The following is a 17,367-nucleotide window of genomic DNA, read 5'->3' on the forward strand; positions in this document are numbered from 1 at the left end:
TGTTGTTTAAAAACAAAGCCAGGAAAATTTCAAAACTTCATTCTGGGCCAAGAAACTTTTGAGAGTTTGCCAGGTGATGTGGAATAAATGAAACTTTCAAGAGAATGGGCAGTATAGGAAAATAAAATAATCTGGAGAAGACCAGCACCCTGGCCCTCCATTACCTTATCCGAAGGGGTTCCACTCTCCACAGAGATCGGGCTCGTGTCCCAGCTCCCCCAGCTTCATAGAATATCCTCCTGCGAGCAGAGTTGGAGATGAGCTCCACTGAGCAGGACACTGATCAGCACTGGGGAGGGAACAGCTCCCTGCAGGGGCTGTTCAAATCCTCCCCCAGTCAGCAAAACTGAGAACATGAGTCAAAGAGAAGCAGGAATTTCCAGGCTCAACCTCTTAAGAGGGAAAAAAGGTGCTAGAGGGTAGAGAAGTGCTCACCACATACGGATCGAGGACACTCGTAGACCATCAGGTGTACAACAAAAAGGATTGTCCCCATTTCCACATCAGGAATCAAAATAGCCTCATCAAATACTATCAGAGCAGATACTAAAAGCTCGATTCTTTTAGGTTAAGCGCCTTGCAGTTTTACATCTCTCAAAAATGTATCTGTCCTTTTAAAACATGTAGGCAAAAAAGTATAAATTCATTTCCATTATTCTAGGAAGTCTGAAGCCAAGCTTTATGCTCAGCTGTTGTAGTGTTCATAACTTTATCACTGTACTGTTCTTGCATAAGGAAAATATTTTAATGTTTTAATATACTTTTAAGTAAAATGTTTATCTTGGAATAATTTTAGGTTTACAAAGAAGTTGCAAAGACAGTACAAAGAACTGAATACTTTCACTCGGTTTCCCCTCATGGGATCTTGCATTATATGTAAGATGTACATGCCACACTTGTCAAAATGAAGAAATCAACATTGTTAGGTCATGACTAGCTTGGATTTAAGCAACTTTCCATTAGCATTTTTCTTCCTGTTCCAGGATCCTATCCCGGAATATCACAATGCATTTAACTCTCCTGTCTCCCTTGTCTCCTCTGGTCTGTTCTTAGACTTCCTTCGTTTTCCATGACTTTGACAATTTTGAGGGGTTGTGGTCAGATATTCTGTAAAATAGCTCTTGATTTGGGTTGTACTGATGTTTACCTGATGATTAGTAAACCCTGTTTTTCATTCCATACAACAGGGAGAGACCTACCTATGTAAGTGAATGAACCTTGTTAAAAAGTGTATCTCATGAAGAGTTGTCCCAGGTTACCTGGTATATGGAATCCAGATCCTTTTTGAGAATTTTGTGACCTTAGATCAAGACTGATCACTTAACTGCATTTAATTTGACCAATTTCACTAACTTAAAATCCCACAACAGAAGATTTTTATATATCACAACTGAATCACTCAAGCCCCAGAAGAATCTTGATCTAGATTTCGAGACAACAGGTAATCCATAGAGGTGAGGAGAAAATGTGAAGTTCTTATTTTTTATCTGAAGAAGTTCCATAATTAGGACTTGGTTGAAAATACCAGCTTGGGAGTCAGGCAGACTCGAGTGTGAGTCTGTGAGCTGTGTGATCTTGTCAGGTCCCTTCACAGCTGTGTACTTTGTTCCGTCATCTGTAAAATGAGCCTAATTCGGTTACATAAGTCCCAGAATGGTTGTGAGAAGTTAATGCGTTTTTTTGACGTGCACAAAGATGTTCACAGATGTACAAAATACTGTGTGGTATGTATTTATCCAAACTTTGTTTAAATACAGATGTTTCTATCATGCATAGAAAAACACATGACACAGAAACACAATGAAACATTGCCTTCATAGTGACTACCTCTTGGTGGTGGGATGATAGAACACATCCTAAAACTTTTGCAAACATACATGTGATCAGGAAACACGCAGTAAATATTGAGAAAGAAATCCTGTGTAGCTCGAGAGCTCTAACTGTGCAGGTGTCCCTATGCTGGGTCTAGAACAGTAAGGATGCCTCACAGGTCATGCAGACTTGCTGAGGTTTTCACCCCTGCTTCTCCCCACTCAGTGAGAACAGGAAAGGCCTCTCAGGTGAAGAGGGTGGAACAGCTCACCCTAGGTCACAGGAGTAGAGAACTCTTTCCCTTTGACATCTGAGGAATTCTCGAAGGTTCATCCCTCCCACCCGGGAAATGCGGGCAGCTAGCTCCATTTAATCATGTAAGGTTACAGAGGTTGAAACAACCTGTTCCTGTTCTCTAAAAGAATTACCCAAGGAGAGGAGTAGAGTGGGTGGTGAGCTGAGGTACTTTGAAAGCTTGACTGACAGCTCACCCTCGGCTGCAAGAGGTTGAGTGTCTTACCCCAGGGGGCTTGACAAGCCAGAGGCAGAGCCAACGACCAGAGCTCTGGCTGCTAGATTGCTTCTTTCAGGTTTGCACCCTGGGACAGTTGGCCTTTTCCACCTGGCTTGCTTTCAGGCTTTAGAAGGAATAGAAATGATTTCCTCTGGAAAGTCAGCTCCCTCCCTGTGGCATCACTTGCATGCCTAAAGGGCTGCTGGCCTCTTTTAGTGCATTCCTGATTTTCTATTCTTTTGAGTTCTCCCAGATTTTAGTATTCCTGGCCATCCTGGCCAGTTCTGAGGATCTATCTGAAGACACAAGACAATGAGGGGGCTTATCACTAGCCTTACCTAGACAGCCATTGCCAAAGCACCCTCCTAGGATTGAGAGACCAGCTGATACAGAAATGTAGGGTCCAGTATCATGAACAGCTGCTTACTCACTCCTTCATGCTGCCTTACAAAGTCTAAACCCCTTCAAGCTTCCTTATAAATGAAAGGAATAAGGCTTTTCATATGTGAATTTATTTCCCCCCAGATACAAATTAGATCCTGCGGAACCCTCCACCAAGGGAAGGTCACTTTTGTCATATTTCAATGATGGCATTCAATGCCTGCTTCAGCGCGCCCATTTGGGGAATTCCTGTCCATCTGTTTCACTCTCCCTAGCACCTCCTTTCAAATACTTGCGCAGTCTCTCCTTTTATTCAGGCTCTTGTTCGAGTACTTGACAGGAATGCAACCAAATGACAAGTTTCTCCAGGCAGAGTTTCTGCCCAGGATGTTTCTATTTTGGTTCTAAATTTAATGACAGGTATGTGTGTATAGGATGGGGGAGAGCAGGTCAAGTGTCATGCACAGGATTATCATTTCATTTTTTCCAAATTCCTGTCCTTCAAAGAAGAACTCGATTGGGAAGAAAGAACTAGTGTGTTCAATGTGTTCCATCTTAGATGTAGCTAACTGCAAAACTCATAAAACTTCAGGTCTTTATCTACCTGCAACTCTTCCCTTTAATGCATAATAAGATATTAAAGAGACAGTGCATTCCTGATTCCTGATGAGCTCTCGCATAATTTTACTGTTTCAAAGAAAAAGGAAAGGAAAAATCACAATTGACTAGGATCACATGACATTATTTAGGGTATGGAATCCTTAATTCTAAGATCAGCCTAATGCCCTTCCTCAGAGAAAACTGGACCAATGTCATGGAGTCAGGGAGTGAATTAATTAGGCACTTGCCATGGGTCTGTGCTTTATGTGTGCTAGGTCACATCTGGTTCCCATGGAGAGAGATTCAGAGGACAGAACAAGTAGGAAGAGACTCAGAACAACAGGAATACAGACTGCCAATGCATGGTTTCTAAGACACACATTAACACATTCAAGTGCACTGCTCAGCTCCTTAAGGTCCTTTTCGTTCATCAGTTAAGGAACAAGCCATGACTGGAGAGTTAGCCACATGGTTTCTAGGCTGCCATCTGAAAGTAGCCAGTATATGACCTTTGGCAGGAGCCTGACCTAGATGCTCTCTTAGCTGTGAGGACATGATCCCACGTATCTAATGAAGTAAAAGAAATGTAGCTAGCAAGGTTCCCATAGGCATTACAGAAAAACAAAGAATGTATTACCTCTGGGAGATCGTGCCCATTGCTGTTACAAGTTCAGCTTAATGCAGATCCAGTTTTATTTTTAAAAAATATTTATCAGATTTCTATAGTTATAGGGGCCAAGCTCTTTATACTCCATTCGTTTGATGTGAGACAGACTACCGAGGGACCCTTCAGTGTGCGTTTAAGGCCTGGATTAGTATCTTCCATTTCTTGGTTTTGAATTTTTGAAAAGCACCCATTGAGTAGCCAAGCAGAGGACCACAGAAAGCACCACCCTTGGAAGTATCTTCAGAATGTTGCCCTTGGCACTATCCCTGCTAAATCCAGCTCCCATTGGATACCGGTATTTGGTTTCTCCAATTCTAGTTGGTAATAAGCAAAATGGAATCACCCAATGCCACCTAAATGACTTCATACATGAGAGATGGGGAGAGATCTGCCTTTGAAGGTGAATATATTAGATACACAAACTCTCCAGAATGACTCACTTGATTTCTGTCACCGAATGAGTGCTTCCAGCTACAATAAATGCTACCAGAATCTCCTTATGCAGAGCAGAAATCCAAGAAAAGGAAGGTACTGGGAAGCATTATGGAACAACTTGCCTAAGAACAGCATGTGCGTCCAGGTACCCCTGTAAGCAAGTTCCAGTGCACTGCCATTCCTGTCTCACAAACTAGATCCCATGGCTGTCCATTGACCAATGTTCACAGAATTCATCTGTGGCCACGCCCAAATGCAAATTCTTTAGTCCAAGACACCTGAGACTGGAGACAGCAGGGAGGATGACGACGTTATCGGCTTACCTGTGCTGGGCATCATTCTGGTCTGTAGATGGTATCGTCAAACACTCATCATGACCATGGAAGAGACGTACTACGTGCCCACCAAGTAGGTATCCTAGTGAGAGAAGTATATTCTACTATGAACTTACAGGAAATTTAATGATGACAACACTGAGTTTAAAAAGGGTAAATTTGTGCAGGTCTGAGTCAGTTATGGAAAACACCAAGAAAGAAGCATTTGGAAAAAATGTCAGAGTCCATGAATTCTGGACTGAGGAAGAACAGACAAGAAAGTCAAAACAATTCTAACACTGAAAGTTAGATAGGATTTCAGAGATGAGCAAGTCCAACATCAAAATGTAGGGTGAAAATAGTGTCAGTGCTATCATTAAAAGGAAAATGACATTGCTACTGTGAGGAAGATAAGGATTTTCCAGTTGCCTAGGATGAAAATATATCCAGCATGAAATTCCTGGGTAAGCTCTTACATTCTCTATGTGTGTATTTTGTGGTAAAACCCCAACCAAACCGCAGTTGTGGTGAAGAACAAGGATGCTGGGAAGGAGGTCAGCAAAGTGTTACTAAGAGCTGTCTTAGGGGAAGCTAGCTTTTGAATGCATTTAACAGACACAGATCAAACCTGGATGCTCATCCTCCAGCACCAAGGGGAGGCAAAATATCAATCCAGGATCCCACAGCCAATGAGCCACTATCAATAAGCACTTAACTTTCAGCATAAGCAATCTCAATAGCCATGGAGTTGCGAGATATATGGGAAACAATGAGCTTCAAGGACATGATGACCCATTAGTCTTCAAATAAATTCTGAGCCTTAATTCAAAGAAGATTCTGGGAGAGGGATTCCAGACTGAGGTTTACCTTGTACGAAGAAATGGGATTTGTATCACTCTGAATAAAAAAGAATTCTCTAGACTAGTCTATTCTCAGGAGACATACGGACTTAATACACTCATGTCTGCATCAGGACTTTTAAAAAAAAAGTCACATAATTAAATCACTTTAGGGGCTACCAAACTATCTTGGGTATTGAATTAACAGTAAGAATGATGAAATGAAATCATGCCAGAGGAGAAAGGGGATGTTTATCATTACATCTTGTACAGCGACAGTATGATAGTCCCATTTTTTTTTTTTTTGTAACCAGGTGAGGCAAATTCCTCTTAAACTTCTCTCAAATAGTCAGAAATCATTTCCCAATTTTCCTCTACCTTACTGTACTGACAGTTCCAGTTGTATACCTTTCTTTGCATTAAAATCATTCATGATATACTGTAGGGGAATTCTTAACGGCCAATTTATTTAGAAAAATTAAACCTTCCCCAATCATGCTCTTGATTAAACTCTGTCATCTCATGATGGCGAGGTCATGCCACACTTGGATCCATCACTTGCAGTCCTCAGGCTCTTCCAATCAATATTCTAATCATGCAGAGAAAACTGCCAAGTGCTGGTGTATCACAGCCCTTCCTAACTGAACTCTAGCCGGGCAATATTCGGGGGGAAAAGGGTCATTATGAGGCTCACTTATGCTCTCAGGGCTGAAGTGGGCTCTCATGAGGGGATGCTGAGAAGGCATTTTCTGCCTGGGCAGATGACTCAAGAGATGAGCTATCCAGGCTGAATTACAAGGACACTCAACACATCGATAAGGACCTTTTTGACGTGATTTGCAAACACTTCTTAATTAATCTCCACAAGCCATTCTGTTGGGACTGGGGAATCGTTTTATTCCTACTGTGAAAATGAAAAATTTAGCATGGGGAAGATCCAGTTCAAACCTCCCTGGGGAAGACTAAAACCCAGAGCTTCTTGATTCCTGACAGAAAGGGAATGACAACAGACTCAAGGTGGTGGGTTAGTTCTGGTGTAACAGAAGAGGGCTAAACACCGCCGGCCTTTTTAAAGCCTTCCACACGTTGCTGACAGAGTTAAAAAATCTTTCATTTTCTGACAATTCAGCTTTGTTCTGATGTCTTCTGAAACTAAGGCAACACCTTGATGCCCTCATTTTTCCATCTATTTTCAAACATCTTATCATAGAAGGGCATTTCCAGTTTGAAACTACTGGGCTCAAGATAAAAAATCTGGTTAAAGCTGTGGTAGGAGTAACTTTTTAAACATTCCGACCTTGCTGTAAAGTGCTAGAATGTAAGATGATAACCTATAGCAGTCACTGGCATTCAATTACTCTTTTTAGCTGCAACATTACCCATGAGTAAGGTAAGTCCCGTATCTTTATTCTCTAACTTGAAAGGTGCATTGACTTTAACTGGCTCCAAGAATTAGGGTATGTTGAACCAACTTTGATGCTCTTACTTCCACGGGAAAAATAAACTACTGAGAAAACTGATTACTGTTCAATGGCCCTCCATAAATACAAGTAAAAACAAATGGCCAGACACACTTTTATCATAAAGTCTTTCTTCCACATGTATGGAGAGATGCTCTGGGGAGAAAGAGTACCAGCATCACCTTCTCGGAAAATAATCTCTTCTAAGACCAAAGTTGCCAAGGCTTATACACTTCTAACTAGTAATCGTAAATATAAAGGAAAAGCCAGTGGGAGAGGGAGAATGCATACCCAAATCCTGCATGCCTACAGTACCCTAAAAGTGGGCTCTGAAGGATTAAAAGGTATTGTCGGGAATGCCCCTGTCATCAGAAAGCAAGACAGAAAATAATCCATACCCACGTCAGGGAATGAGATTCAGGGGAACCAAATCATGCTGGCTGCATAGCAAGATATGAAGAGGGAGCTGGGAAGCAGCAGCAAATGTCAATATATACAGCTCAAGACAGACTGGACGGCTGAGGGCTGAATGCATATGAAAAAGCCCACCTTCTTCAACACTACTTCCTGAGCACGTAGGATGTACATTCCAGAGTGTCTGCATAAAAGAGGCGTCCACTTGTATGTTCCCGTTTGACACTGAGAGATGCTGCAGCAGAAACAGAAATGAGACATTCTTTAAATCACCAGGCCAGTCCTGACAGAAGGAGCTCAACCTAGAATCTCAAGGATTGAATTAAAGAGTCTCCCTGTCATCAGACTTTTTCTACACAGCCCATGGGAGACTGCTCCGCCCATTCTAGAAGCAGCTTCAAAGTGAGACACTTTATTCAGGGAAGAGGAAGTTTCCAGCCACAGAGGTGGCAGACGACTGTTGACTCCTTCCCCTCAGCTGGATCCCTGATCCAACAGGAAGTCATAAAATGTCTCATCCTGTTAGAAGAGAATTCAGAAATGGCAAAAATGTCTCCGGCATTTGGTCTAGGCAAAATAGATTGCCCGCAGGATTGGCGCTGAGAAGCTTAAAAACTTTTGACACTTCTCTGATATTCAGACACCCGAGGGCTTGATGTCAGTGATGCCCAGTACCCCATCCCAAGGTGCAAAGATCTTACCTGCATCTCTCAAGCCCTGTGACATGCCATTTGCCAAAACATTTTAAATTCTCCATTTCTCCCATATCAGTTTATTTCCCTATATCCTGTTATTTCTGGCTTGTTCTTTGGCGAACAAGAGCTAAACCATGTGGGAAATTCACAGTAGTGGAAGCTGATGTAGAAGTGGTTTTCTCAGGAAGGGCCCGGATCATTTTAGCAGAGTTGCTGGGCACAGTACCTTCATCTGAAAGGACAACTAACAGTTAAATTCCAGGCCCCATGATAATGTGGCAGGGGAGAGAAATGAACCACTTACCTCTCCCCTATACTGTGCAAAGGATTCTCATCCTATCCAACCTACTGTGGCGCAGTTCACCTCAACCATGAGTTCCTAAAGGAAAATGTTCTGAAAGCAAAAAGATGCCTCTTAAGAGGTACTTACAAGGTATCTTTCAGAGGACACGCTGACGAGAATGAGGTCATCACCAATTCGAACTTTCTCTCCCTCGGATCTCTGTTTGGAAGCCGGATGTATGGTCCACCAACAGGCTTCTCCTAGACAAATGTTCCTTGAGTTAGTGATTGCTTCATGGAAATCACTGTCCCTAATTCTGTTCCTCATTCTCCCTCTCCTGGTAACAATCCTTCTAGTGTGCAGGCGCACACATACCCACACTCCAGACCTCAGTCTCTATTTAGTCCCATATCCACTTGACTACGTCCATCACTTTTGTCCTCTCTGGCAACAGAAAGACAGTGTTTGGGAGAGAGTATTGGAGGCTATAAGCTATAGAAGCCTTTGGATATTTTTAAGACATAGAGAAAAATTCACTCTTCAAAGGCACTTACAAATCTTTAATTGACTTCACTGGACTACTGACTACTTACATACTTTTATCTTTGCCACACTCTCCAAGAAATTCTATTAAAACATAAGTAATTCTACTAAAAAAAATCAGATTTTCAAAAGGCTTAAATCTACAAAGACTAGGATAGCAGGTGGAAAGTTGTTAGCCAAGAAAAGAAATGGACAATTTGGAAAAAGGAAAGCAGATAGATGCTTTCAGTGAAGATAAAGCTAAAACCCAAGTCTTTATGAAAGTAAGAAAATGAGAAATAAGGCCATCCCTGTAGCATGTTTCACAGGAAGTCTCTGGAATCGGAGATAAGTTTTTTTTTTTTTAAAGATTTTATTTATTTGTTTGACAGAGAGAGATCACAAGTAGGCAGAGAGGCAGGCAGAGAGAGAGGAGGAAGCAGGCTCCCTGCGGAGCAGAGAGCCCTATGCGGGGCTCGATCCCAGGACCCTGAGATCATGACCTGAGCCGAAGGCAGCGGCTTAATCCACTGAGCCACCCAGGTGCCCCGGAGATAAGTTATTTATAAAGGTAGCAGAAGATGAGGTTGAAAACAGAATTGACTAAAAGCTATTAAGGAAATTTTATCTCCTCGCATCCTTTCCTGTACCCTGCATGGCTAGATGACTCCTTCTCCTCTACCCTACAGAAGATTAGGAGTTATATCCGTGGAATGACCAACCATAAAAGTTCTGGTTTTGTAATACCAATGACCGTCAAACAAGGAAGTGAAAAGTACTGCAAAAAAAATAGAGAATCATTAAAATTTTATGTCCTTGTAAGTAAAACCCCAGCTCCTTTCCCTCTGCCTCTATGCCTCATACACTAGCTGGGATGTTAAATCTCCTCCTCCCTCACATTTAAGGATTCCTCTTTAGGGAAGCCAAACTACCCAAGATAAAATATACTTCTGTCCAGGTAACTCCAATGAAATGCCTAGTCCTTGCCAGGTTAGCCAAAAGTGAGGCTTAACAGAAGGCAAGCCATCTTAACAGATGGCAAGAAACAGGGTTTCTGGTCAACTTTTACTGACTTGATTTAAAAATGAAGGAAGACCAAGGATCACCTGATATTCAAGCCACGTCACTAACATGAACGGCAAGAACAAAACAGTGGGGAAAGAGACTTGGAGAAAGCAAAGATTATGAAGAGCCAAAGAAAACTTTTAAAAAGTCATATAATTAATAATCTCAGAGAGATAAGAAAAAGTTACATTCGTAAAGCAGCAATGAAAGTACCCATGAGTGATCACTTTGGAGAAAAAGTCTTCAATCCTGAAAGAGAAAGAAAGAAACAAAAGGGTTATAGGATAAAGTTGAAAAAAATCTCCCCGAAGAATGAAGAGAAACAGATTAGAAGTTACGCTGAAAAAATAAATTAAAAAAAAAAAAAAAAAAGAAATACGAGTGAAGAGAAAAACAGAAAACCAATCTAGAGGATTTCCAGAAAGCATGAGTAGAGAGAACAAAGTTAGGAATTAACAACGAGATAGTATTAAACATTTGTCAAAGCCAGAAGACAAGAATTCAGATTGAAAAAGCCTACAGATTCCCTAGCACAGTGGAGAGAGACCCACACCAGGGTCCATTCTCATGAGCCTTGGAACAAATAAGATCCATGCCCAGATGTATCACTGTGGAATTTCAGACAGAAGGGCAAAAGAGAAGACCTAAGTAGTTCTGAGAAAATATAAGCATGCCTTACATAAAAGATCAGGAATCTGAATGTAGATGTCTCAATAACCAGCCATAAGCTAGAAGAAAAGGAAGAAAACCTTCATGATGCAGAGGGAAAAATGTATTTCTAATGTAGAATACCATGAATTACTTGTGAAGCTGGAATTAAGGAACTTTTAGATGACAATTTACCTCCCTTTGATCTTTTCTGTAAAAGCTACTAGATAATGGGGCTCCACCAAAGCGATGTGGTAGACCAATGGGGGGGGGTAACAAACAAACAAACATGAGATCTGGGAAACATGGAACCTAGAAGAGAGACAAAGGAAATTTTCTGGATGGTGGTGGATGTTTCAAGAAGAAGACACTAACAGAACATGTGATATGAATGAATCTGATCAGGGGAAAGTTTTAGTTCTACAGGGCAGTTTGAAATGAATGACTGGATCACAGAAAATCCAGTGAACAATTCTTTTTCCCAACTCTCAAAAAGTCTAAAGTCATTTTACCGATTTAAAAAGAATGAACATAGGGGATTTTCCCGGTTATGTGCTCTTAGACCCCTGGTTTACATCTCGAGGCCAACTCACAATGGCGAGTGTGACACTTCACACATTTTGTAAATTGTCAGCCAAGGTTGTCAATACCTTAGAGGAAATTATATTTTAAGAATAACATGTAAGCTGAAAGCACATCAACCTCAAATCCAATGCAAATATAATCTTATTTTAAGGGAAAAAACTTAATGGGTAGAGGCAAGCCCACTCTCCTGCTTTGTACAAAAATAAGAAGAAGAGAGACAGGTTCTCCTCAGGAATTCTCAGACATCCCCGTGCATAATGCAAAGATGGCAGGTGACCATGGTTTAATCTCTTGTGTTTTGTTTTTGTTATTTTCCTCTAGGTCCTCTGTAAAATCAGACAATTTGAATCATCCCCTTATGAACTGACACAGTTTTTTTTTAAGATTTTATTTATTTATTTATTTGACAGAGATCACAAGTAGGAAGAGAGGCAGGCAGAGAGAGAGAGGGAAGCAGGCTCCTCGCTGAGCAGAGAGCCCAATGTGGGGCTCGATCCCAGGACCCTAGGATCATGACCTGAGCCGAAGGCAGAGGCTTTAACCCACTGAGCCACCCAGGTGCCCCTGAACTGACACAGTTTTAAAACAACATGGATTTTTGTCCTTTGACTACCCAACAGTGGAATTTCTCTTCTTATTTGGGGAAAGTGTCATGATAGTAAAGATTGTGTTCAAATTAGAATCATCCTATAGTGTGACCTAGGATGTTTTCTCTGGCCTCTCTTTTTTCCTGACCATTTTCCAAGTCTGGGTTTTCTACTTTAGAGCAGGTTCTACCCATCGTTCACCCAGTAAACTCTCATACCGACTGAGTGAACCTGAATTAGTTTCTGCCATTTGCAACCAAGAATCCTGACTTATAGGCCAACCTGTAAATGGAGAAGAAATTCCATACACTTGCCCTTGATGGATGGTCAGATTACCTATGAATGTTTCCAGCCACAGAGAGCACCCTACACCCCAAGGCCAGCTGTTAGGTCTGTGGGATAATTGCAGCTATTGCAACATGGTTTTCTTCATTGAGATGAAGTATGCCTCCTTTCAACTTCTAACTACAGCTCCCTAGGTTTATGGAATAACCCACAGCAAGCCAGACCCTTCTTTGATACTGTAACTGACTATGTATAGTTATACTGCTCCTCTGTTCTTCATTCCTGGTTCCAGGGAGAACTTGCATCATCCTGGTCGCCACCTCTCTCAGGATCCACCTTCTGTCTATATTTTTTTTTAAAGACTTTATTTATTTACTTGACAGAAAGAGATCACAAGTAGGCAGAGAGGCAGGCAGAGAGAGAGAGGGAAGCAGGCCCCCTGCTGAGCAGAGAGCCCGATGCAGGACTCGATCCCAGGACCCCGAAATCATGACCTGAGCTGAAGGCAGCGGCTTACCCCACTGAGCCACCCAGGCGTCCCTCCGGTCAATATTTTTGACTGAACTCAAGACAAAACACACAAAAAAGCCAGTGTCTCCCAAAGTATAGGACTGTGGTGAAGGCATTATTCTCTCCTTCATTCTTAGTTCCTATGTCCCTATCACACATTGTTTCCTATTTATTCGCCTAAATTTTATCAAACCTATTTCTTGACCCCACCAGTTGGTTGGATTGGAATCCCAAATGAAGAACATATTCAGTATCCTTAAGCCCTTAGCACAAGACCCCAGTGAGCAGGAGATCTGGGAATGTTGACTTACCTGTGGCATTTTCCCGTAGACCTACATCAAAGGCAAGTTTATCTGTCTGGGATCTTGATGTGGTCAAACATGTTAGATACTGTGGAACAAGAGCAGATGCTAGTGAAGTCATGCTCTTCTACTGGGTCTTGGCATTTCTCCACTAGCTGGCTTCCACTTTTCAATTTTGACATTGAATTACTGTAGAAAGGGCTTGTTTATTGTAGTCAATGGTATATAACACTTCCAAAATATACTTTTGTAGTATATTTAAAATCTCAAAGATGTTCTTATGTGATGACCCAGTGATTTAACTTCTGGGACCATACACTACAGAAATAGGTTTAAAATTAGTATTTTGAACATATTTAATCATAGGCTTTATGAATTCAAAATATGCTTTATGAGTTCAAAAATACTGAGGAACTCTTCTATTGGAGACAATATAAATGGAACATATACAACCAATAATAATGGAAAGGCTGATAAACTTTGGTATTTCGTTTTATGAAATATGTTACCATGAAGAGTTTTTATCCTGAGTGTGTAACAGCATGGAACATACACAACACAGTACACTCACACAGGTAACAGGCATGCAAAATTTAAATACCTGGCAACTAGGCTAAAAGGAATTGCACCAAACTGATAACTGAAGTTCTCTTTGGACAGTGAGAGATACCATGATGATTCCCCCACTTCCACCGGGTTTGTTTTTCAAACTTTCTATGGGCTGTGGAACTTCTCAGTGTCTATGCTTTTTTTTTTTTTCCAACTATAAAAATACATGTGCATGTAAAACTTAACAATGATATTTAAAATAACTTAATAATGGGGGGAAAAAACCCCTGGCCCATTCCTCGCCTCCTTTACTGATAGGCACAGCAGCTGATCCTGGAATTAGACCAGTTGGCAGATATGCGCTTAGAGTTATTCTTCTACTTCTCTGCTACGGGAAAATGGAGAATCACCCCACTGTCCACGGTCCTATGTCACCAGCTTCATTATCAGAGCTGCTCTTAAAAAGAACTAGCTAGTATAGAGTTTATCTTAACCATAAGTTGGATGGGGGGGGGTCAGGACAGTAAATCTAATAATAAATAACATAATCCTTCAGATCTCTACCTTGCTATTGGCCTGAGTTTTCAAAGCCATGAGAAATATGCTGTTTGAGGGTTGGGTCTATTTATGTAGGAAAAAACAAATATGAAGGTTTGATTTACCCTAGGATAAGCACCAGGTTCCAAAAGATACACGCTCACTTCTCGATTCTAGACATCATCAAGATACAGAGTTTCCCACTCCCTAAATGTCCCCATCTCCTGCTCCAATAACCTTCCGTTTGGTCACTTTTGTTCTCTGTCCTTTGCTACGGAAGACTACAAGAGACGAATGTTCAGGCTGAAAAGGTCAACTTCTTACCAGTGCTCAGGGAAAAAAAATGCTGCAGTAAATAAATAATTTAAGAGGCAGCTGCTGCTGCCACTGCCAGTGTGACGGTTCAAGCTTCGAGATGAACTTTGCAGCATACTGCAGGTGTACACGTGTGAAAACGAAGTCTGGAATTGATGTAACATGTTCCACTAGGGCCAGACAAAGACAACAAGCCTTCCTCACACTGAGAGCAAGTGACGATGACAGATGCAGGGACAGGAGCAAACGCGATGAGAGCTGGCATGTATCACATTTGATTGGGATCACGATTATCCTCCTTAAGACGCCCTGCCCTATATCTGTTTTACAAATTGCATTGACTTAAAACTTGAACAATTTTTTCTCAGCTTACATTAAGTTATCCCCATTTTGGTTGATTCTGGTTCTAGAGCCCTAACTGGTTACAGCCCGATGAGCTTTCTGGGATTATTCTGCTCCATGTCTTCCTACTGCCTCTGGATTCATGTAATACCTTCAAATGACTCCAGGACTGAAGGCAATGGATACAATCCCATTCCCTCTAGCTAGTCAAAAAGTTGAAATTTCACAAAAATCTCATCTGATTGATTTTTCTTCTATCCTGGCTATCCTTATATGCTCAAGAACTCCATCATTTCACAATTTATTTCTTCATCAAGTCAACAAATACTTATTGAGCATCTAGTATGTCAAGGCACTGTCCTTAGTGGAGTTAGGTTTAGTGAAATTAAAAAAAAAAAAGACAGGGTCCTCTGCCTCATGGAGTGAGGAGGAGGGTGGTCAGACATTAAACAAATACATAACTGCAAAATGAGATAAGTTATATGAAGGAAACCCAAAGACAGCGTGTTCTAATTATTTACATTCCAAATTATTTCCGCTGTTAATGTAATCTACAGGCTTGTAGGCTCCTCTACCTTATCCCTTCCTTTTTCTCCTCCTCGAATGGTGAAAGCAGACATCTGATGTGCTTACCATTCCGCTGAAGGAGTGCCGCAGGAGAATCGCGTGGCCATATAGCAGGGTCCTGTGGCCACCCCCTTGTGCTGCCTGTGGGGAAGGACAAGGGAAAATGTCAGCACCTGCTGCTGGTGGCCCCTTTGAGAGCAAAGCATGACAAGAATTCTGGAAGACAGACTACAAAGAAAAGAGCCATGGCAAAGCTCCCAAAGAATTCATTCTAGAAGTGAGTGGCCAGCCTACAGGCATGGGGGAGACGCGTGACCACAGCCATGCAACATCCCTGGGAGAGGGTGTGTGAGGCCAAACCTCCTTTTGGAAATGTCCCCTGCCTGGGATCAGCAGAAACCCCAAGCTGTTCCACCAGAGAAGCATATAAATGAGATATGTACTGCTTACCTTCCTTTGAAACTTCTCAGAAGCGTTCAGAGTGAGAGAGAGAAACAAATGTGATGTCACTCTAGCCAAGCGACAGAAAAGCAGCTTGGGGGACAGGCATATGGTCACATTTTGTACCCTGTGGTCTTTCCCCTTCAAGGCACTTGGCTTTCTACCCAATCACTTAAATGGGTTCTATTCACCAGATCTCACCATTCCAGCTGGCTCTGAAACCCAGGACTTTCAAAGGGCAGCCAGTAATGCAGAAATAGGTCCATCGGTTGAAGTACCACCTGGTTCCTTCTCTGCCTCCCCAGGCAACCCCACTTGGGCTGTTCACTCAGTGGGAACCAACCAGTAAGAGATGCTCAAGAGGAGAGGCAGCCCACCAGGAAGCCACTGCGTCTGCTGCTCTGCCCCTGAGTCTGAGTCACACGTCGCTATCTGAACTGAGTAGCACATGATCAGAGAAGAAAGTGTTATTATGGAAAAAACTGAAATCTAGAAGAAATCCTACAATTTTAAGGCATCAACCTTTTCAACCTCTTACCGAAATCTTTTCCTATCCTATATTTCCTATCCTATTTCTATTCCTACCCACTCAGAGGCAGTCAAATAGTTTTGATCACACACCACTTTTAGGAAAAAAATATTTGAGCTCAGGACCCCATCTCTAATGCATAAAAACATTTGAACAGAGGACCCCATCCTAAGCACACAAAAAAGCATCCAAACACCGAGATGAAAATTAATCCTAAAGAGAAATTCTAACACTTGCCTTCTATATGCCAAGGGCACCTCTTATGGCCCTTATTTTATTTAGACCCACATACCAGCAGCTCCAGAGGTAGTCTGAGGTTCTGCTCCTCTCCTGTGCCTACCCTCCCTCAGAGCAATGAGCAGCAAAGGGGAAAGCTGGGGGTATGGAGAGAAGGTGCAGGTCTGAATAATAAGGTCTAGAGTCATTTTATTTTAACTCTATTGGGATTAAAAGAATCACTCTGTCAAAGAGATAATCTTTTCATGTCATACCAGGAGACTAAAGAAAAGAAAAATGATAGACGTGGTATCATGTTTTTTGAAAAGCAGATAACCATATATAAATGGGGCTGTACTCTCCTCAGAGCTTGGAGAGATTTAAGGGCTTCCCAGGCTTCAATACGATGGAGGAATTAAATGTTCTTTGTACATTTCCGAATTTCTTGAAATCATTCGAACTAACTTCAGCTGCTGTATTAACAAATGTTTCAACAGCTATGTTAAAATTAGTCACACCAAATAATTTGTACCTCCTGTCAGTTTGATATTTTCCTGGCACACCTGCAATATTAGAAGCTAATTGATAGCACAAGATGACTTAGGCGTGGGTGTGTTCTCCCAAACTGGTCCCGTATCTCCAGCTAAACTACTGACTGCGTAATATGTCCTGGTGTTAACCATGGGTCACACCCCTGTCTTTGTTCCCATCAACTCAGCGAGTAATCTTAAAAAGAGTCCAGCATCGCTGACCACAGAAAGTAGCACGGGAGAGGTCTGTGCTCCTCCTCTTCTCTGACACTGCTGGAAACATCTCCTGGCCCTCGTTTCCTTTATTATAGTGCCAAGAGAAGAGCAGAGAGACGAAGTCCAGGTGCCCCACTGGGACTGAATGCAACAACACTGTGCTGCACCCAGGAGGCTTCCCAGCCCTACTCCTCCCTCTGCTGGGGC

General features: G+C 41.9%; 1 protein-coding gene across 1 annotated transcript in view; it reads right to left on the minus strand.

The window, feature by feature from the left end:
- RYR3 (ryanodine receptor 3) overlaps positions 1-17,367 on the minus strand; it is a 513,582-nt gene that overhangs the window by 273,447 nt on the left and 222,768 nt on the right. Inside the window, exons 4-9 of the mRNA XM_046008318.1 lie at positions 15,295-15,369; positions 12,928-13,006; positions 8,562-8,674; positions 7,572-7,671; positions 4,733-4,826; positions 165-239 (exon numbers count right to left, since the gene is read on the minus strand). Coding sequence (XP_045864274.1) covers positions 165-239; positions 4,733-4,826; positions 7,572-7,671; positions 8,562-8,674; positions 12,928-13,006; positions 15,295-15,369 — 536 coding nt within the window. The remainder of the gene's footprint in view (positions 1-164; positions 240-4,732; positions 4,827-7,571; positions 7,672-8,561; positions 8,675-12,927; positions 13,007-15,294; positions 15,370-17,367) is intronic.

The sequence above is a fragment of the Meles meles genome, chromosome 6 (assembly GCF_922984935.1).
Source record: "Meles meles chromosome 6, mMelMel3.1 paternal haplotype, whole genome shotgun sequence".
NCBI classification, from domain to species: Eukaryota; Metazoa; Chordata; class Mammalia; order Carnivora; family Mustelidae; genus Meles; species Meles meles.